This window comes from Sebastes umbrosus, chromosome 23 (assembly GCF_015220745.1).
Source record: "Sebastes umbrosus isolate fSebUmb1 chromosome 23, fSebUmb1.pri, whole genome shotgun sequence".
Taxonomy (NCBI): domain Eukaryota; kingdom Metazoa; phylum Chordata; class Actinopteri; order Perciformes; family Sebastidae; genus Sebastes; species Sebastes umbrosus.
Window position 1 is genome coordinate 20,308,664 of NC_051291.1, and position 21,768 is coordinate 20,330,431.

The following is a 21,768-nucleotide window of genomic DNA, read 5'->3' on the forward strand; positions in this document are numbered from 1 at the left end:
TAAGTGTGGGACTAAAATAACGCTGAGGGCTGTGGAAACAAAGATAAGACACCATATTATTAACTGATTAATAAGAAACTAATCAATAGATGAATCGGCAGATGTGTTGTGAACTTACAGGAACGGTTGACAGTTTTCCTGTGTCCACGACGGGAGGAAGCAGAACCCTGTTGATCTCGTGGAAGATCCCGTTAACGCTGACGCTGTCGCTGTACGTCACGTTAGCCTCGTTGATGAAGAGGCTGCCCTGAAAATATCCAACAGAAAAACATTAATCACCAACAAAGACATCTTTAATTTAAGTTAGAATCTATGGCCCCACCACGGCTCTGAAATATCAGTAAGTTAGAATCTATGGCCCCGACCACGGCTCTGAAATATCAGTAACTTAGAATCTATGGTCCCGACCACAGCTCTGAAACATCAGTAAGTTAGAATCTATGGTCCGGACCACAGCTCTGAAACATCAGTAATTTAGAATCTATGGCCCCGACCATGGCTCTGAAATACCAGTAAGTTAGAATCGATGGCCCCGACCATGGCTCCGAAATATCAGTAAGTTAGAATCTATGGCCCCGACCACGGCTCCGAAATATCAGTAAGTTAGAATCTATGGTCCCGACCACGGCTCTGAAACATCAGTAAGTTAGAATCTATGGCCCCGACCACGGCTCTGAAACATCAGTAAGTTAGAATCTATGGTCCCGACCACAGCTCTGAAACATCAGTAAGTTAGAATCTATGGTCCGGACCACAGCTCTGAAACATCAGTAATTTAGAATCTATGGCCCCGACCATGGCTCTGAAATACCAGTAAGTTAGAATCTATGGCCCCGACCACGGCGCTGAATTGTCAGTAGGTTAGAATCTATGGTCCCGACCACAGCTCTGAAACATCAGTAAGTTAGAATCTATGGCTCCGACCACGGCTCTGAAATACCAGTAAGTTAGAATCTATGGCCCCGACCATGGCTCTGAAATAGCAGTAAGTTAGAATCTATGGCCCCGATCAAGGCCCTGAAATATCAGTAAGTTAGAATCCATTGCCCCGACCATGGCTCATGGCTCTACTGGCTCTACTGGCTCTACTGGCTCTACTGGCTCTACTGGCTCTACTGGCTCCAGCCCTGAGGTTAACCCTTGGTGTGGTTCTACTCTCTGATTGGTCACCTGGATGGCGCTGGTGGTCAGAACCAGTCCGGACAGTGACGTCATGTTTCGGGGTCGGGCCAGGTCAGCGGGCAGCAGAGTGTGACACATGACGATGTGGCTGCGCAGGATGTTGGCAAACTCTTCTTTATGAGTGTTCGTAGATTTCATCTACAAAGATAATAAATAAAAGTCAGACATTAGAGATGTTAGCTTTTAGCCACGTTAGCACGTTAGCTCTATGGACACTAAGGGGAACATGAACGTGGGAACCACATTTCATCAGAATCCATCCCATAGTTGTTGAAGTACATTAATAAAGAGACATTAAACATGTGAATCATTAAAGTTAGTTGTCACCTTGCTGAGGCTGCTTCTCTCTTTGGTGAAGGCTTCAGGGTTCGGAACGAAGACGGTGAACGGACCACGACCTCTCACAGAAATATCCATCAACTGAAAGCCGTTTATTATAATATTTATTATTATTATTATTATTATTATTATTATTATTATAAATCTGGGCGATTTGAACTGCAGGAGGCGACAGAGTGACATCACTCACCATCAGACCGAGGTAGAAGTCTCTGAGCTTCCTCTTCAGGATCTCCTGCAGAGAGTCAGCTGTTAGTTCAAAGTCCTCTGGTTATACATGTAAATATATATATATATATATATATGGCCCCAAATGATGAGCTGCTAATTGAATACCTCAGACAGCAGAAATCTGATGATAGTGAAGAGGAAGAGGAGCAGACAACATGGAAGGACAAGCCCCTACATGGCATGTACCACCGTCAGATAGAGTAAGTAGCTGATATCAAGAAGACCTACCAATGGCTGGAAAACGCTGGACTGACAGACAGCACAGAAGCACTAATCATGGCAGCACAAGAACAGGCCCTAAGCACAAGGGCCACAGATCTACCAGGATCTACCACGGTAGATCTGACCTAAGGTGCAGGCTGCGCAAAGATGCCCCTGACACGGTACAGCACGTAGTAGCAGGGTGTAAGATGCAAGCTGGATCAGCATACACGGACAGGCACAACCAAGTGGCTGGGATAGTGTACAGCAGGGGTCAGCAACCTGCGGCTCCGGAGCCACATGCGGCTCTTTAGCCCCTCTGCAGTGGCTCCCTGTGGGTTTTTAAAAAATGAGTGGAAATGAATAACTGTTTTTTTGTTTACATTTTCATTTTTATTTATCATTGTTGTAGGTCCCCAGACAGATTTTCTTTTATTTCTTTTTGCCTAAAATGGCTCTTTTGATAGTAAAGGTTGCTGACCCCTGGTGTACAGGAACATCTATACCCAGTATGGACTACAAGTACCCAAATCCCAATGGGGCATACCACAGAAGGTGGTTGAGAACAACAGGGCTAAGGCCCTTCGGGACTTCAGATTCCAGACTGACAAGCAGCTGCTGGCTAACCAACTGGACATAGTGGTGGTAGACAGACAGCAGAAGAGGGCAGTGGTGATAGATGTGGCGATACCGAGCTTGAGGATGACACGTATACCACCCCACAAGGGTGGGAGGGAAATTTTTATATATATGAGACGGCCAAAAACCAAGATGGCGATGGTTAAAATGAATTTAGTGATGGATATACGTATATATATATATAACATAACACAACACACACAACACAACACAACACAACACAACACAACACAACATAACATAACACAACACAACATAATATAACATAACACAACACGTTGCGTAACGTAACGTAACGTAACGTAACGTAACGTAACGTAGCGTAACGTAACGTAACGTAACGTAACGTAACGTAACGTAACGTAACGTAGCGTAACGTAGCGTAGCGTAGCATAGCACAGCATAGCATAGCATAACATAATATTTTAGCATAGCATAACATTACATAATATTTTGAGTGAACTGTGGTGTGAGCTGTGTGACTATATAGTGCATATATACATCTATATAGCTGCTCACCTTCGCCACGGTGCCTTTGCAGGTGACTCCGTCTCCAATGAAGTTACTGTTACACGTGCAGGTACGAACACCTGGACCCGTCAGGTTACATCTGGCGTACTGGTGACAGCCGCCGTTTTTCTGGGAACATCAGAAGCATGAAGACGCGTCAACCTGTGATATCACTGATTATTCTCTAATGTACACTTTAACTCCATTCAGACTGACCTTCTGACACAGGTTGATCACCTTACAGGTCTGTCCGTTGCCTGAGTAACCTTCACTGCAGGAACAGGAAGTCTAAAGGAAACGGATTCAATAATAAAAGCCTCAGCGCCAGCAGACGGTGTTTTTTTTAATCATCAGAGAGTGAAACCAGTGTTTACTTTGTTCGGTCCGACGTGGACACACTCTGCGTTGGCGTGACAACCTCCATTCCCTTCCACACAGGGATTTATCTCTGTAGGAGAGGAAACAGAACTCCTGCAGCACTCGAACACATCACACATCACACAATCATATTGATAGTTTTATTTTGAAGGAAATTTAATACCTCACAGTACTTTTGTGTTCCCTCGCCACCTTTAAATTTGATTGTGCCGTATCTCGCAGTGCTAATTCTAGGTTTAACAGTGAACGTACCGACACACACCAGTCCATCACCAGAATAACCACTGTCACACACACAGTCTCTCTGGCCGGGTCGCGTCCTCTTACAGACCGCATACGGACTGCAGCCACCGTTATCCACCAGACACGGGTCTGTAGCTGTAAACACCATCATCATCATCATCATCATCATCATCAACGAGTTCATTAGGTTGTGTTTGTTTGTTCAGGTGAGAGGAAGGAGGCGTCTGAACTCAGGTGGTACTGATTCACCTGCAGCCGCCATCTTGTTGTTGTTACCTTGACAGGAAGTTCCGTTTCCTTTAAATCCTGCGGCACAGAGACACTGAGGCACGGACGACCTGAACACACAACTATAGGACGAGATCAGATAGGATTAACTGGATGTCTAAAGGCTCAAACTTCCTGTATTGAAGTATGAGAAAACACAACCATCCTGAAGGGGGCAGCCTTAACTACTACACCTGTCCACCTGTAGAGACTAAGCAATAATCTCAGTATATAAACACTCTTATTTAAGATGGTACAATAACGAATCCTCTAGTTGTGATTGTTTCCTCTAAATGGTTAAATTCAGCGTTACACCAGAGGTTACTGTGTGTTACTCACTTCTTCCTCTAGTTGTGATTGTTTCCTCTAAATGGTTAAATTCAGCGTTACACCAGAGGTTACTGTGTGTTACTCATTTCTTCCTCTATTTGTGATTGTTTCTATAAATGGTTAAATTCAGCGTGACACCAGAGGTTACTGTGTATTACTCACTTTGCGCTGGTGTGACATTTCATTGAGCCGCACAGTTCATCATCTTTGGATTTAATCTCTGCAACGAGACAGACACACAGCTAACACCACAGTCCACTCAAAATATTATTTTACGCTACGCTACGCTACGTTAAGCTACGCTACGCTACATTACATTATTATCGTTATGCTATTTTACGTTATGCTATTTTACGTTATACTATTTTACGATATGTTATTCTACGATATGTTATTCTACGTTATGTTATTCTACGTTATGTTATTCTACGTTATGTTATGCTTTGTTATGTTGTGTTGCGTTATGTTATTTTGTTATGTTATATTGTTATGTTATGTTGTAATGTTATGTTGTTATGTTATGTTGTTATGTTGTTATGTTGTGTTTCGTTGTGTTGCGTCATGTTATGTTATGTTGTATTGCGTTGTATTGCGTTATGTTGTTCTGTTGCGTTGCGTTGCGTTGCGTTGCGTTGTTATCCTTGTGCTAGTTTCATACGATGCCAGTATCTTCACTCTAGCTTTAAAACTGAGCCCACTAACGTTATTATCGCGTTAACTTTGACAGCCCTAATTATTACACAAACACTTATAATATACCTCTTTATGCAGATGATACATATGTTTTTATATGGTTCTTATTTTCTTTATTCTCTCAGATTTTTGTGCCTCAGACTCCGTCTTAGTCTCAGCCTCAGTTTCACTAGAAATATCTCTGAGATCTCAGCATTCATAATAATAATAATAATAATAATAATGATAATATATACTTTATTTATTTAGGTTTCATACCTTCATCACAGAGGACTCCTCTCCAGCCAAGGTAACACTCGCACGTCCCGTCACCTTTCAGTCCTTCATTACAATGTCCATTTATATTACAGCCACACTCTGTAGAGAAACCAACAGCAGTAAGGGAGGAAGGCTCAAATATATCTTTATCGTGTTGACTGTATGAATGATATTTACCCTGATATCTTTATCATGTTTACTGAATAAATTATATTTACCCTGATCACAGTGGACTCCATATTTGCCTCTTTGGCAGGTTTCACAGGCGGTCCCAGTGAAAGCTTTGTCACACTGACAGACTCCGGTACCGTTGGTCCCGTCCGAACACGCTCCGTTACCGTAGCAGGGCTGACCCTTAGGACCGGGACATGGCTCACAGTGCTCGCCGAAGAACCCTCCGCAGCACTTCCGCACCTGGAAACAGGACACATTTATACTACTTACTGTCTTTATCTTTGTTATGTGCTTTACTTTCCAACAGTAGGACGGACGTACGATGTTGTTCTGGAGGCAGGTGGCTCTGCAGCCGATGGTCAGCAGTCGCTCTCCTTCAAACATCCGAGAGAACATACACTTCCTCGTCCTTGTCGATTTCTGCATACAACAGGAAGTTACCATAAGTGAACTTTTTAAGGGTTTCATGTGTGTTCTATCTGTATTGTGAAATGCTGGATCCTTGTTGTATCACATACTGCAAAAAGTCACTAAAAGATGAAAAATGAAGCTGAGGTTGAGTCATGATCGACCATGATTCTCTTAGTCAGTGGTGATGAAGGTTTTCTGGACTACTACAAGGTATTTATAGGGCTGTAAATCGATTAAAATACAGTAGTTATTCACTATTTATCGCATATTGTCCATAGTTAATCGTGATTAATCGCACATTTTTTATCTTTGTGTTTGCGAAGGCAAAAAAATACGTACAAATTAGGGTGACGGCTAGGTTAGGTTAGGGCCAAAAACCAAGATGGAGACGGCCAAAAGCCAACATGGAGACGGCCAAAAACCAAGATGGAGACGGACAAAAACCAAGATGGAGTCGACCAAAAACCAAGATGGAGACGGCCAAAAACCAAGATGGAGACGGACAAAAACCAAGATGGAGTCGACCAAAAACCAAGATGGAGACGGCCAAAAACCAAGATGGAGACGGACAAAAACCAAGATGGAGTCGACCAAAAACCAAGATGGAGACGGCTAAAAACCAAGATGGTGAGGACCAAATACCAAGATGGAGACGGCTAAAAACCGAGATGGGGAGGACCAAAAACCAAGATGAAGACGACCAAAAACCAAGATGGAGATGACCAAAAACCAAGATGGAGACGGCCAAAAGCCAAGATGGAGACGGACAAAAACCAAGATGGTGAAGACCAAAAAAACTATTATTAATTAGTGGTGTTACAAAAAATTTGCGTTTATGTGTTATTATCACGTTAACTTTGACAGCCCTAATATTCATATATCATTGATCAGTGTTCATCTTGTAGCATATTATAGATATAGAGATAGACCTTTGGGATTAATATTTTAACATCACTTAAATATAAAATCAAGTCATCTGTAAATAAAAGTATTTTTTTTACTTTTCTTTGCCTGAGTTTGAGCATTTGCTTCTGTCTGTCCAGTGTTCTTTTTTTTAAGTTATTTTTTGGGGGCATTTTATTGATAGGACAGTGGATAGAGTGTTGGAAAGGGGGAGAGAGAGGAATGACATGCGGAAAGGACCACAGGCCGGATTCGAACCCTGGTCCACCGCTGCTAGGACTGAGCCTTGGCGATACATGGGCGCTTGCTCTACCGACTGAGCTAACCAGCCGCCCCTGTCCAGTGTTCTGAGTTTGAGCATTTGCTTCTGTCTGTCCAGTTTTCTGAGTTTGAGCGTTTGCTTCTGTCTGTCCAATTTTCTGAGTTTGAACGTTTGCTTCTGTCTGTCCAATTTTCTGAGTTTGAGCATTTGCTTCTGTCTGTCCAGTTTCCTTACACAAAGATTGAAATGCTTATATGATGAAAGACGACCTTCGTGATGCCTCCGCTTCGTCGGGAAGTTTGAAGACTTTTGAGGAATAAATTCAACTTTTCTGATTGTTTCTACAGTCTCCTGGACTGTTCTGCTTTTACTGTCTAATTTCTAACATAACGCATTAATATTAGATAATCAGAGAGTGATAAATCTTACGTCTGGGACGGTGTCATTGGGGCAGATTGTGCTCTGAGGGAACAAACAGTCCACACAGCTTCCCTGTGGAGAGTAAAGAGACAGTTATCATTCATCCACTAATACTGTAATATATATATATTTACCATGACTTTGTGGTACTAGTACTCTAGTATATGTATATTGTTACCATGACTTTATGGTACTAGTGCTGTAGTATATATACAGTATATATTTACAATGACTTTGCGGGAGGTGACGTGGTCGCAGCGGTTCCTGTTGATGTGCAGAACAGCCGACAGGCCGTGAATCACTCCGTTACCACTCAACAGGTTGGAGGAGTTGATCTGAGCCTCGTTCACAAACAGCTGCAGGAGACACACATTGATCAGTTCCTTCAGGTAATCAATCGTGATCAGATGATGATGATATTGATAAGTGATTTGTGATCATTACCTTTCCGTCTCGGGGGTAGAAGGCGAGTTGGAAGGAGAACCCAAGCAGCGTCTGTTTGTATCCTCCGGGCTGAAGGTCGGTCTTCAGCAGACGCTCCGACGCCACCACGTGGTAAAGGGTCGTATTCACATCCTGTTTACAGTTACAAAATAAAAGCACAGAGACGTCCATGTCTACGTCACTGCTTTCAACAACTGCTTCTTTAGGACATCAATAAAAGTTTTTACTGTATTAACACTTAAACTGTGTAGGAGGAGATGAAGATGATTAAACCATGGCTGCAAATATGGCGAAGCACGACACCGATGACCAGGACACCTATGACCAGGACACCGATGACCAGGACACCTATGACCAGGACACGATGACCAGGACACAGATGACCAGGACACCTATGACCAGGACACCGATGACCAGGACACCTATGACCAGGACACGATGACCAGGACACCTATGACCAGGAGATTGATGACCAGGTCACCGATGACCAGGACACCTATGACCAGGACACCTATGACCAGGACACAGATGACCAGGACACCGATGACCAGGACACAGATGACCAGGACACCTATGACCAGGAAAACCTATGACCAGGACACCAATGACCAGGACACCTACGACCAGGACACCTACGACCAGGACACCGATGACCAGGACACCGATGACCAGGACACCGATGACCAGGACACCTATTACCAGGAAAACCTATGACCAGGACACCGATGACCAGGACACCGATGACCAGGACACCTATGACCAGGACACCGATGACCAGGACACCTATGACCAGGACACTGATGACCAGGACACCTATGACCAGGACACCTATGACCAGGACACGATGACCAGGACACCTATGACCAGGACACTGATGACCAGGACACCTATGACCAGGACACCGATGACCAGGACACCTATGACCAGGACACGATGACCAGGACACCTATGATCAGGAGACTGATGACCAGGTCACCGATGACCAGGACACCTATGACCAGGACTCTTCTGTCCAGTTTATACTAAATACACAGATTTATTCAGCTAGCTTCATGGTGCTTTACCAGGGAAGTTGCAGACATTTTCTTCAGGTAATCAGAGACGGCGGCATCTGTTGGAGCAAAGACGGTGAACTCATCAGCCTGTTCGATCTCGTCTGTCAGGTTGTAATCCTGAACGAGACAAACGGAGAGAAACACAAACATTACTGACGTCTGTACGCAGAGTTAAAGCTGAGGATGTGTCGTGGTGCGTTCGTGGTCGTACGATGAGATACGATCTGAACAGAGAGAAGTCCGGTCTCAGAGCCAGAGTCGCCAGCAGACCTTCACTCAGCTTCCTGTCAGGAACCAGAACCTGGACACACAAAGACAAGGGGCTCAGTCTGTCCTGTTGGAGCAACGTTAGCATCCTTAGCATCGTTAGAATCCCTTAGCATCCCTTAGCATCCTTGAAGGATATCTTTCAACCTGGACCCTGGATGTTTTTGTGTCAACAATTTCTGAAACTGGTCCAGTATTGAAGGAGAACGAGATTTCAGAACGAGAGTTGGAAACAATAACAAACAGACCGGATCAAGAGAAATGTAAGGAGAATTATTTCTCTGTAGCGTTCCTTCTATAATGTTGTCAGACACTTCTAATAACAATCTGAGCCTGTTGGTGGCGACAACAAGAACTGTTAGTGGGCGTAAAGTGACGGTGAGTGATTACAGTACAGCTCATTTAGCGGTTGCGGCGTTCTCCCTCAGTACCGGACCAGTTTCAGAACCTGTTGTCCCCGATAGTCATTGGGACACAAAAACATGGGAAACAGAGTCAATGTTAAAAAATAGTGAAGTTTCCCTTTAACATGATGAGCTCTGTACCTGATCAATGACGTGGATCAGTCCGTTGGTAGCAGCTACGTTGGACGTGGTGATGGTCGCTCCTCCGACCACCGTGAGCTGATCAAACAAACACAACGAATAATAAAAACCTGAACTTCATCGGTAGAAACACAAAATAAAACCTTTCTCACACATTTCTTTTTAGAAATGAAATGATTTACTTTTGGATGTATCAGAGCAACATGGCCTTTACAGTCCAACGTGGTGGAAGCTAAGCTCTGCTGCTGGAACGAACTATTGACTTTCACCTCTTAGTGATATACGTTCTTTGTCCTCTAGTGTCCTCACCGGACCTGGTGGACATGTACCGCTGGATTTAACATTATAGACATGACCACTGACTATTAGCGGAACACTTTGACCGTACATTGTCCAGGCTCAGGATGTTTGGGCATTACATCTAAAATGAGGACTGAGTCTAGTTTTCAGGGCAGAAATGATAGAAAACTGAACCATCCCCTCTGTGGATTCACCTCATTGGTTGTTGAAACAGGAAGTTTTGTCTTGAGAAGGGAAGTGAGAGAGGAGATGCTGCTCAGACTGGATAGCGGGTAGTTTCCCGGGATCATGTGATTCCTGTGATATGGGACAGATGGGACCATTAAATACTTGTATAAGCACCAATAAATAACTAAATCATGAAGCTGAGCTGTAACCTGATGAGACTCGGCAGGTTCCCCCTTGTGGTCCAGAAGTCTTTGTCCTCTTGAGACATTTTAGCGACGGCGGCTGAAGACGGAACCAGGAGGGTGAGGTTCTGATCCGACAGAGACCGGGACAGACCCGAGTCCTGAGACACGAGGACAGACATCTGTCATCTCTGAGACTTACATGTAACGCTGGTTCAGCTCATTAGAAATTATTATGAACATTTACAATATAGTTGCTGTTACACACACATGTTCATCTGTGATATGTACTTTTTAGTTACGTATGGATGCAGATGTGTGTTATATTGCATATGTATTTAAATTTGTGATATAAGTTGTCATTCTATTCTATTATTAATGACGCCATTTAGTTACATATACAGGAACTATAAATATACTATATATGTGTACGTAAATGTGCTATATGGTCTACTTTACTTTACACATGTAAATTTACAGCTAGGGCTGTCAATCGATTCAAATATTTAATTTTGATTTATCGCATATAAATTGCACATTTTTAATCTGTTCAAAATGTACCTTAAAAGGGAGATTAAAAGAGATCTTCAAACAACTCAGAAACACTTTACAGGAAACTGACGGATGTTGGGAAGGCAAATGTACAAATTAGGGCAACGGCCAAAAACCAAGGTGGAGATGATGGAGATGTCCAAAAACCAAGATGGAGATGATGGAGATGTCCAAAAACCAAGATGGCGAAGGCCAAAAACCAAGATGGAGACAGTCAGAAACCAAGATGGAGACAGCCAGAAACCATGAGTGTGTTCCAATCCGCGTACTTCTGTACTTACACTTATTATTTTGAGTGCATAAGTGCGTTCACACTGGGAAGTACGGCAAAATGCAGCGCACTCAAAGTACCCGGATGTTGTACTCAAAACTGTCAAATCGTTGAGTGTGGAACGCTTGACACTTTCCACACCTAACTGTCGCCATCTTGGCTACGTAGTGGAAGGGGCGGAGCCACGACCACTATTCAAACATACGTAGATAACAGAATAAAACAATACAATACGTAAACATACCGGTGCATTTTCAGCCAACAGGAGGACACATCGTAGGCGTAGGCGACGACGTTGGAAACGTAATTTCCACTCTGCTTTCATTTTTTTTCAGAAGATATTTTGGCGGGTAGCGAGCCGCGGTCAAATGTTGCGATTGTCATTTCCGGTCAGTATTCGATTTGAGACGACCCTACCCCGTTGAAATTTACGCACTACTCAAGTGAGTACAGAGTGCACAAAGTGCACTACATTGAAGTGTACTTCTGGAAGTACGTGGATTGGAACACACTCCAAGATAGCGACGGCCAAAAAACAAGATGGCGACGGTCAAACGACAAGATGGCGACGGTCAGAAACCAAGATGGAGACGGTCAAACACCAAGATAGCGACGACCAAAAACCAAGATGGAGACGGACAGAAACTAAGATGGCGACGGCCAAAAGCCTAACTTTGACAGCCGGTGTTTGTAATATACATTGTTGATCTAAATGGACATATATTTGTGAGACATGTTGCAGTTACATACATACATGAATTTGTCCTAGATGCTCACATAACTTGGGGTTACATAGTATATAAACGTATATAAATACAAACATTTGAGATACATATGATACGTGTAAATTCTCGATTTGTGCTCTCCAGTTAAATACATGTGTATATTTATATATATATATTCGTGATAACCGCATGTCCTTAATTATGTAGTTGATAAATTATACAAATTATATAATTGCTGGTCTGCCCAGTGGTTTCTGATGATACTCACAGTTGTCCATGTGAAGAACTCGGAGGCGTTGGGCAGATCCAGCAGCGCCTGGACGCAACATGAGAACAGACTCAGATCCAGAAACACTGTTTAACGTATAAACATGTTGATCCATGTTCAGGACTCTCACCTGCTCCACGGTACCGTAACACACGTGTCCATTTCCAATGTATTCATCGTCACAAACACACGTCCACTGAGAGAACAGCAGGAGGCAGCTGGCCTGAACAAAACACACACACCTCATGTTCTTCATCACCTTCATCGGTTCCGACTAAACAGTGATGAAGACGTGACTCACCAGGTAATGACAGCCTCCATTAACGGTCACACACTGATTCACAGCTTCACAGTCTTGCCCGTTTCCTTTGTAGCCGGCTTTACACGTACAGTCACTCTGTCGGTTCAACAAGTACAACGTGAAGAGAAGAAGAAACTTTATGAACTGTATGGTGACACTACTGAGAACGAAACCGCTGTGACATCATCTTCAACGGCACACTCACCCAATCATTTCAATGGCAACCAAACACAGAAACGTCTGCACTTCATCAGAAGTGTATGTAGTGAACGGTGTAGTGTACGTACTGTACGGCGAAGTGTACGTTGTGTATGGTGTAGTGTATGGCGTAGTGTACATAGTGTACGTTGTGTACGGTGTAGTGTACATAGTGTACAGTGTAGTGTACGGTATAGTGTACGTAATGTACGGTGTAGTGTCCATAGTGTACAGTGTAGTGTACGGTATAGTGTACGTAATGTACGGTGTAGTGTACGTAGTGTACGGTGTAGTGTACGTAATGTACAGTGTAGTGTATGGTGTAGTGTACGTAATGTACGGTGTAGTATACGTAGTCTACGGTGTAGTGTATGTAGTGTACGGTGTAGTGTACAGTGTAGTGTAAGTAGTGTACGTAGTCTACTGTACAGTGTGGTGTACGGTGTAGTGTACGGTGTAGTGTACGGTGTAGTGTACGCTGTAGTGTACAGTATAGTGTAAGTAGTGTACGTAGTTTACAGCGTAGTATACGGTGTAGTATATGATGTAGTGTATGTAGTGTACGGTGTAGTGTAGTGTACGGTGTAGTGTATGTAGTGTACGGTGTAGTGTACGGTGTAGTGTATGTAGTGTACGGTGTAGTGTACGGTGTAGTGTAGTGTACAGTGTAGTATAGTGTACGGTGTAGTGTACGTAGTGTACAGTGTAGTGTACGTAGTGTACGGCATAGTTTTGGTACACCTTAAATAAAAAAAGAGATGAAAGTGAACAGATGAAAGTCAAGGTGTAGTCCTTTAAAACGTGTGATGATGTCACCTGTCCAGGTCCGACGTAGATGCAGGTGGCGTTGGGGTGGCAGCCGCCAGCGTCCGGACCATCACAGTTGTTGATTGGCTGACACTCGTCTTCGTCGTCCCTCCATCCGGTCAGACACTGACAGGTGTGAGTGGCTGGTCCTGTCTTTATGCATTTAGCCTGCAGGTGAGGACATCAGCGATTATTAAAAACATATTTATTACACATTTAAGATGAGGGGATAATAAGTGACGTACATTCACACTGCAGCCGCCACGGAGAGGTGAAGCACAGGGGTCCGACTCAACACAGGTGATGCCGTCACCTTGGTAACCATGTTTACATACACACCTAGAAACACACACAGCAGATAAACTGTCTGGTCAGCTGTAGTTAACAACTGTTCATGTGTTCCTTCAATGATGGACGCAGGCAAACTCACCTGGTGGTTCCCTGGCTGAAGTCACAGTCTGCATGGGCGTGACAGAACTGAGCCTGAACGCCGCACACCGCCGTCCTGCGATCGCAGAACTGACCGGTGAAACCCGTCAGACAGGAGTCCGGTTTACAGCGACCGTTTGAGTCCGGGCGGTTATCACACTGTCCGTGGACACAGGGACAGGCTGAGGACGGACAGGTGAGGGTTAACACAGGTGACATCACACCTACCTATATGATGTCACAGGAAGTGACGGCTCACACTTACTTCTGTCACAGTTTGGTCCGTATTTATTGGAGGAGGAGCAGTAATGACAGCGAGAGCCTCGGAAGTTCGAATCACAGATACACGATCCATTTCCTCCAATCCCCTCGAAACACTACAACAGAAAAGCACTTCCATTTCCTCCAATCCCCTCCAGACACTACAACAGAAAAACACTTCCTTTTCCTCCAATCCCCTTGAAACACTACAACAGAAAAACACTTCCCTTTCCTCCAATCCTCTCCAGACACTACAACAGAAAAACACTTAAATTTCCTCCAATCCCCTCGAAACCCTACAACAGAAAAACCCTTCCATTTCGTCCAGTCCCCTTAAAACACTACAACAGAAAAACACTTCCATTTCCCCCAATCCTCTCCAGACATTACAACAGAAAAACACTTCAATTTCCTCCAATCCCCTCGAAACCCTACAACAGAAAAACCCTTCCATTTCCTCCAATCCCCTCGAAACACTACAACAGAAAAACACTTCCATTTCCTCCAATCCCCTGGAAACACTACAACAGAAAAATACTTCCATTTCCCCCAATCCCCTCCAGACATTACAACAGAAACACACTTCCATTTCTTCCAATCCCCTCGAAACACTACAACAGAAAAACACTTCCATTTCCTCCAACTCCCCTCGAAACACTAGAAAAACCCTTCCATTTCCTCCAATCCCCTCCAGACACTACAACAGAAAAACACTTCCATTTCCAAGTTAAAATGTATTAACTTTTAAAGTATAAAAACCCCTTGATGTGTTGAGTGTGTTGAAACTGACCTGACCGTGACCGGAGCATGGTGTCTGGTATCCACCTGGACAGGGACTGCAGTCTGGCCCATAGAAACCTTTACAACATGCTGGAGTCTGAACACAGAAACACATCAGTCAACAACTCCTGTATTTTCGTTTGTTTTATAAAGACTGTTTCCGGACTCATCTGTAACGATATCTGATTTCTACGTCTGGTAACGGTGTGTTAGTTTACTGTGACGGTGGCGTTGCAGAGCGGTGAGCAGCCTGTCGCCGGGATGTTAACAGCTGATATGCTGAGGGACAGCATGTAGACACATCCGAAGGTGGAGGAGCCCTGATCAATAAAGAGACGCAGCATCATGTTTCTGATCACATATAAGGGTGTAAGGAAACAAAATCTGGAGAAAATAAGCAGAGTGAGACATCTTACTGTATAAACTCCAGTCGAGCACGGAGACAGTTTGACTTTAGAGCAGCCGACACATTCACCCTGAAAATAAATCAGAGATCATCAAACATCTCAGAAATATGTTACAGGAAACAGATGTTTTTGATGAGACAGCCAAAAACCAAGATGGCGACTTCTAAAACCAATTGATTGTTTCATCTTAGATCTATTATATTCATGAGATAATATACATGTACGATAATAGCACTAAAAATGAATATAATCCCAGAAAAAACATATTTTATGTTGAGAAAAATAGTCGCAATTGCTTTGATATATCCGACTTGGTGCTCAATAACGCAGAAGTACTCATAAAGTAAAGAAAGGCCTCACGTCGGCCAAACATAACGTCAGGAGAAAACAAAGATGGCTGCCGTTGAAGCTCACCTTGATGATCTTGGTCTTGGTGATGTCACACCTGTGGGGCAGCACCGGTTCGATGGAGGACGGAGTCAAAACTCCATCCAGCACATAGAGACGACCATTTTTAGCTTCCACTGCTGCCTCCAACACCGCCGCCCCATTCAATAAAATCTGACCCTGAAACAAAACAGCAGTCAAAAATATCCACATTTCATGAATCTGTATTAATCTCTTTCTGTACAGAGAAACAAACACGGACCTACATTTGTATCTGATCTAGAACTGTTAGAAGATAAGCAGCTGATTGTTGGAATTAAAATGGTTAAACATGGAAAAACTCATTCAATATCAATGAATCAAGTATGATTGAGTGATGGAGGTTCAAGAGGAAACGAGATCCAAACTTACATTTTCTGTCTTGTTAATCGTCAAAACCTGATTGGCCATCGTCACAATCCTGGGACTGGACACTGCGTTGAAGACGTCCAGCTTCAAACCAGGAACACGAGTCATCATCGGAAGGGGTTGACGGATATAAAATGTATTTAGTCAATTAAAAGTTGTACTCACCGTGGTGGACTCGACGATGTGGTTCCTGAGCAGCTCCACCAGTTTGTTGTGACCCTGAAGGTTCAGAATAAAAGTGGTTCTGATCATTTAGGAAATGTTGATTGAAATAAATGTGGAGAGTTGTGAGGACGTCTTCTTACTTCGGCGCTGCTCAGGTACAGCAGGTGACCTTCAGTCATCTCATCGAAGGCTGAACTGGTGGGAGCGAAGACGGTGATCGGACCAGGGAGGTCCAGGACTGACCCCAGGTCAGCTTTCTGCACACAAAGAAAACGTTTAGTAAAAGGGACATAAAAAAAAACAAAAAAGCAAGATGGAGATGGCCAAAAAACAAGATGATTTACAGAAGATGTGAAATCTACGTACCTCTAATAAAGACTTGAACTTGTCGAATTTTCCGTAGTCAAAAATGATATTCATCAGATTCTCCTGAGAAAACATACAAGATGTTGAGATGGATGAACGAGTGAATCAGTCGAACTATAAAGTTTCATTATTTCACCTCTGAGTTGCTCTCCACTGTAGGCACGACTCCGTCCATCAGCCTGTTGATGATGTGGATCATCCCGTTGGATGCCACCACGTCAGACTGGACGATCACGCCTTTCTTCCTGCTGCCATGGATACGGATTTTAGTCTGAGAGTCCTGGAAGAGATCACAAAGAGGTTCTGGGAGTTATAATTGGGCACGTCCAGCTGGTAAGAGGCCTCAGGGGTAGACCCAGAGCACGCTGGAGAGATTATATATCTGGTCTGGTCTGGGGACGCCTCGGGGTCCCCCAAGACGAGCTGGAAAACGTTGCTGAGGAGAGGGGACGTCTGGAATTCCCTGCTAAACCTGCTGCCCCCGTATAAGAGGAAGATGTTCGATGGATGCTTTTGTTTTGTTGTGTTTGTCTCTCTCACCCCCTCCGATGTGTCCGTCTCTGCTGATTTCCCGGTCAAAGTGTAGAAGACGTCCGTTTTCTTCAGAGTGTCAAAGGGCATCACCCCGGCAACCAAGTGCATCTTACACAGGTATTTAGCTTTGGACGCGTCTGCTGTCAGAGACTTCATCTGGTCAATACACAGACAGACAGAGTTCCTGATTTAACCCATAGTTGTGTTAAAAAATCAACTTCAAAATAAAATATTGTCTGAGCTAACAGGAAGTTCCAAAATAAGACTCTTTAAATTGACTTTGACTGGAGATAAATGTGATCTTACTGTAGTTCCCCTGAAGCCTTTATTGATCGGGACAAACAGAGTGAAAGGTCCCAGATTCTGCAGAGGCCACGAAACAAAGTCTGAAAACAAACAAATAGAATTATTATTATTATTATTATATAATTATGATCAATGGACACACTCAAAATGAATAAATGATCTGTTGATACCGAACAGCGTGATGGCGTTGCTCAGCTGACCCCTCCACTGTCCTCCGGGCTCCGTGTTCAGACTGCTCAGACGCTGGATGATGTTCCCGTAACAAACTTTACCGTTACCAAGGTAACCCTGGAGACAGGTGCATCTGAGGGACATGTCGGTGTTAAAAAAACATCTGTACGTTCAGCAGGTACAGATGTGGACATAAAGAAAGAGACTGACTCGACTCGTCCTGGTCCCACGGTGGTGCAGTTGGCGTTCTGGTGACAGGAATCAGGACCGCAGGACTCCTTCAGGCTGCAGCCGCCATTCAGCAGGTGTTCAAAGCCAGGAAGACACTCACAGTGGGACTAAACCAGAGACCGAGACAGATGAAGACACTCACAGTGGGACTAAACCAGAGACAGATGAAGACACTCACAATGGGACTAAACCAGAGACAGATGAAGACACTCACAGTGGGACTAAACCAGAGACAGAGACAGATGAAGACACTCACAGTGGGACTAAACCAGAGACAGAGACAGATGAAGACACTCACAGTGGGACTAAACCAGAGACTGAGACAGATGAAGACACTCACAGTGGGACTAAACCAGAGACAGAGACAGATGAAGACACTCACAGTGGGACTAAACCAGAACCAGAGACAGATGAAGACACTCACAGACTAAACCAGAGACAGAGACAGATGAAGACGCTCACAGTGGGACTAAACCAGAGACAACAGGACACCTCTCAATATAATACAGAGTATGTTGCTCTTGATACTAATCCTGTTCTTTATTCTGATCTTGTTCCTGACCCTGACCCTGACCCGGTTCCTGACCCAGATCCTGATCCTGCTCTTGATCTTGGCCTGGACCCCGACCTGAGTATCTCCTTACCTTCCCCGGCCCGTCGTAGACGCAGCGAGCAGACTCGGCGGAGCAGCCTCCCTGATTGGTCTGACACGGATCGATGGCCATGCAGACCCGTCCGTCTCCGCTGTAACCCTGGTTACAGGCACAGAGGTGCTGGTTCGGTCCGTTGTGGACACAGGACGCCTCGACATGACAGACCCGCTGGAGACAAGGGTTTATGGCTGAGGAGACAGACGTGATGTCCTCTGTTATTTTGGATCATACGTCAGTACAGTCAGTATGATGTGTCTATATGTGAATACAGCTTGCCGCCGGGTGATGTTATGAACTCAGACATGATGGCGTTTGGTTCTCTGACGTATCTGAGACTTCACCAACAGGTAGTAAGACTCACATAAACACTGAGCTCCTGACTTCTGGTAACCAGGGAGACACTGACACATCAGCTGACCCGTCAGAGCATCCTCCATACAGCGAGAGTTCACCTGACAGCTGAGAGACGCACACTCAGGGAGCTCTGAAACACAGCACAGGTGACAGTTCAGGTGACAGTACAGGTAACAGTACAGGTAACGATACAGGTATTAGCATAGGTAACAGTACAGGTAACGATACAGGTAACAGTACAGGTGACAGTACAGGTAACAGTACAGGTAACAGTACAGGTAACAACAGAGACAATAACTGTAGATGTAACAGGTAGCTCTGCGTGACTCACCTTGATCACACTTTGGACCTCTATATCCAGAGAAACAGGTGCACCTCCCATCACCTTTAAGACCAGAGTCACACAGACCATGGACACACGAACACACTGTAGAGACAGAAACCACAGAAGAAGAAGACATGAACACACTGTAGAGACAGAAACCACAGAAGAAGAACACATGAACACACTGTAGATATAGAAACCACGGAAGAAGAACACATGAACACACTGTAGAGACAGAAACCACAGAAGAAGAATACATGAACACACTGTAGAGATAGAAACCACAGAAGAAGAACACATGAACACATTGTAGAGACAGATACCACAGAAGAACACATGAACATACTGTAGAGACAGATACCACAGAAGAAGAACACATGTGATTCAGTTACCTGAGCTGCAGGTGGGACCATATCGACCAGGTGCACAATCCTCACATGCAGTTCCTGCAAAGCCCACCTGAGTCCAACATTATTAATAATAATAAACAATATCCAGGTGTGTGTGGTGTTACCTGACAGCATTAATGTCTCTTTATTATTATTATATTATTATTATTATTATTATTATAATAATAATAATAATAATAATAATAATAATGATAATAATGATAATAATAATAATAATGATAATAATAGATTTGATCCAGGTGTGTGTGGCGTTACCTGACAGCTGCAGGTGCCGTCCCCTCCCAGTCCATCAGAACAGACTCCTCTGGTGCTGCAGGGTCCGTCGGCCCGATCAGGACACTCTGAAACAACAACATTCACACCTCACTGACAACAGGAAACAGTCAGCAGACCTGTGAGGAAACAGACCTTCCCTCCATCCATCCCTCCACTTCCTCCTCTTCACTCCTCTTCCTCTCTTATCTCTGAAAGTCATCACCTCTTTTATCTGTTTCCTTCGTTCACTTTAGTGCTGACTGTCATTCAGGAGACATCACAAGAACCCAACTCAATATTACAGCTGATATGTGTAACTCACACTGAGACAGAGGTTCATGTTAATATGTTAATATGTTACAGACGTAGGCAAAGTTGTTGGTAACGTTCCGTTAAAGAGAGAAAAACCCACAATGGTCACTGAAATAACTTGAAACTGACAAAAGTAATAATAAATAAAAATTCACTGAAAATTAACTAATGAAAATCAGATATTGTTTTTGAATTATGGTTCAGCAGAATCATTTAAAAAAACAAACTAATGAAACTGGCCTAGACAAAAATGATGGTAACATTAACTTAATATTTTGTTGCACAACCTTTTGAGGCAATCACTGCAATCAAGTGATTTCTGTAACTCTCAATGAGACTTCTGCACCTGTTGATAGGTATGTTGGCCCACTCCTCGTGAGCAAACTGCTCCAGCTGTCTCAGGTTTGAAGGGTGCCTTCTCCAGACTGCATGTTTCAGCTCCTTCCACAGATGTTCAATAGGATTTAGATCAGGGCTCATAGAAGGCCACTTCAGAATAGTCCAATGTTTTGTTCTTAGCCATTCTTGGGTGTTTTTTAGCTGTGTTTTGGGTCATTATCCTGTTTGAGGACCCATGACCTGCAACTGAGACCAAGCTTTCTGACACTGGGCAGCACATTTCGCTCCAGAATGCCTTGATAGTCTTGAGATTTCATTGCACCCTGCACAGATTCAAGACACCCTGTGCCAGATGCAACAAAGCAGCCCCATAACATAACCGAGCCTCCTCCATGTTTCACATTAGGTACAGTGTTCTTTTCTTTGGATGCTTCATCTCTTCGTCTGTGAACATAGAGCTGATGTGACTTGCCAAAAAGCTCCAGTTTTGTCTCATCTGTCCAAAGGACATTCTCCCAGAAGCTTTGTGGCTTGTCAATATGCATTTTGGCAAATTCCAGTCTCGCTTTTTTATGATTTGGTGTCCTCCTCGGTTGTCTTCCATTAAGTCCACTTTGGCTCAAACAGTGACGGATGGTGCGATCTGACACTGATGTACCTTGACCTTGGAGTTCACCTCTAATCTCTTTGGAAGTTGTTCTGGGCTCTTTGGTTACCATTCGTATTATCCGTCTCTTCAATATGTCATCAATTTTCCCCTTGCGGCCACGTCCAGGGAGGTTGGCTACAGTCCCATGGACCTTAAACGTCTGAATAATATGTGCAACTGTAGTCACAGGAACGTCAAGCTGCTTGGAGATGGTCTTATAGCCTTTACCTTTAACATGAAGGTCTATAATGTTCTTTCTAATCTCCTGAGACAACTCTCTCCTTAGCTTTCTGTGGTCCATGTTCAGTGTGGTACACACCATGATGCCAAACAGCACAGTGACTACTTTTCACCCTTTAAATAGGCAGACTGACTGATTACAAGTTTGAAGATACCTGTGATGCTAATTACAGGACACACCTTAGTTTAATATGTCCCTATGGTCACATTATTTTACATCTTTTCTAGGGGTACCATCATTTTTGTCCTGGCCAGTTTCATT

General features: G+C 43.8%; 1 protein-coding gene across 1 annotated transcript in view; it reads right to left on the reverse strand.

Moving 5' to 3' along the window:
- stab2 (stabilin 2) overlaps positions 1-21,768 on the reverse strand; it is a 34,569-nt gene that overhangs the window by 9,246 nt on the left and 3,555 nt on the right. The window contains exons 4-49 of the mRNA XM_037759889.1: positions 19,967-20,052; positions 19,694-19,760; positions 19,308-19,403; positions 18,984-19,106; positions 18,614-18,810; positions 17,949-18,076; positions 17,738-17,871; positions 17,568-17,647; positions 17,268-17,417; positions 16,864-17,007; positions 16,728-16,790; positions 16,502-16,618; positions 16,362-16,415; positions 16,200-16,280; positions 15,816-15,968; positions 15,411-15,470; positions 15,213-15,314; positions 15,005-15,091; positions 14,219-14,330; positions 13,955-14,135; positions 13,770-13,863; positions 13,534-13,692; positions 12,520-12,615; positions 12,349-12,441; positions 12,219-12,266; positions 10,430-10,563; positions 10,247-10,349; positions 9,753-9,830; positions 9,152-9,241; positions 8,950-9,057; positions 7,886-8,017; positions 7,669-7,797; positions 7,451-7,513; positions 5,767-5,865; positions 5,490-5,685; positions 5,272-5,370; positions 4,483-4,540; positions 4,000-4,073; positions 3,733-3,858; positions 3,477-3,550; positions 3,319-3,390; positions 3,112-3,231; positions 1,712-1,756; positions 1,510-1,602; positions 1,171-1,320; positions 119-247 (exon numbers count right to left, since the gene is read on the reverse strand). Of these exons, the coding sequence (XP_037615817.1) occupies positions 119-247; positions 1,171-1,320; positions 1,510-1,602; positions 1,712-1,756; positions 3,112-3,231; positions 3,319-3,390; positions 3,477-3,550; positions 3,733-3,858; positions 4,000-4,073; positions 4,483-4,540; positions 5,272-5,370; positions 5,490-5,685; positions 5,767-5,865; positions 7,451-7,513; positions 7,669-7,797; positions 7,886-8,017; positions 8,950-9,057; positions 9,152-9,241; positions 9,753-9,830; positions 10,247-10,349; positions 10,430-10,563; positions 12,219-12,266; positions 12,349-12,441; positions 12,520-12,615; positions 13,534-13,692; positions 13,770-13,863; positions 13,955-14,135; positions 14,219-14,330; positions 15,005-15,091; positions 15,213-15,314; positions 15,411-15,470; positions 15,816-15,968; positions 16,200-16,280; positions 16,362-16,415; positions 16,502-16,618; positions 16,728-16,790; positions 16,864-17,007; positions 17,268-17,417; positions 17,568-17,647; positions 17,738-17,871; positions 17,949-18,076; positions 18,614-18,810; positions 18,984-19,106; positions 19,308-19,403; positions 19,694-19,760; positions 19,967-20,052 (4,877 nt within the window). The remainder of the gene's footprint in view (positions 1-118; positions 248-1,170; positions 1,321-1,509; positions 1,603-1,711; positions 1,757-3,111; positions 3,232-3,318; positions 3,391-3,476; positions 3,551-3,732; positions 3,859-3,999; positions 4,074-4,482; positions 4,541-5,271; positions 5,371-5,489; positions 5,686-5,766; positions 5,866-7,450; positions 7,514-7,668; positions 7,798-7,885; positions 8,018-8,949; positions 9,058-9,151; positions 9,242-9,752; positions 9,831-10,246; positions 10,350-10,429; positions 10,564-12,218; positions 12,267-12,348; positions 12,442-12,519; positions 12,616-13,533; positions 13,693-13,769; positions 13,864-13,954; positions 14,136-14,218; positions 14,331-15,004; positions 15,092-15,212; positions 15,315-15,410; positions 15,471-15,815; positions 15,969-16,199; positions 16,281-16,361; positions 16,416-16,501; positions 16,619-16,727; positions 16,791-16,863; positions 17,008-17,267; positions 17,418-17,567; positions 17,648-17,737; positions 17,872-17,948; positions 18,077-18,613; positions 18,811-18,983; positions 19,107-19,307; positions 19,404-19,693; positions 19,761-19,966; positions 20,053-21,768) is intronic.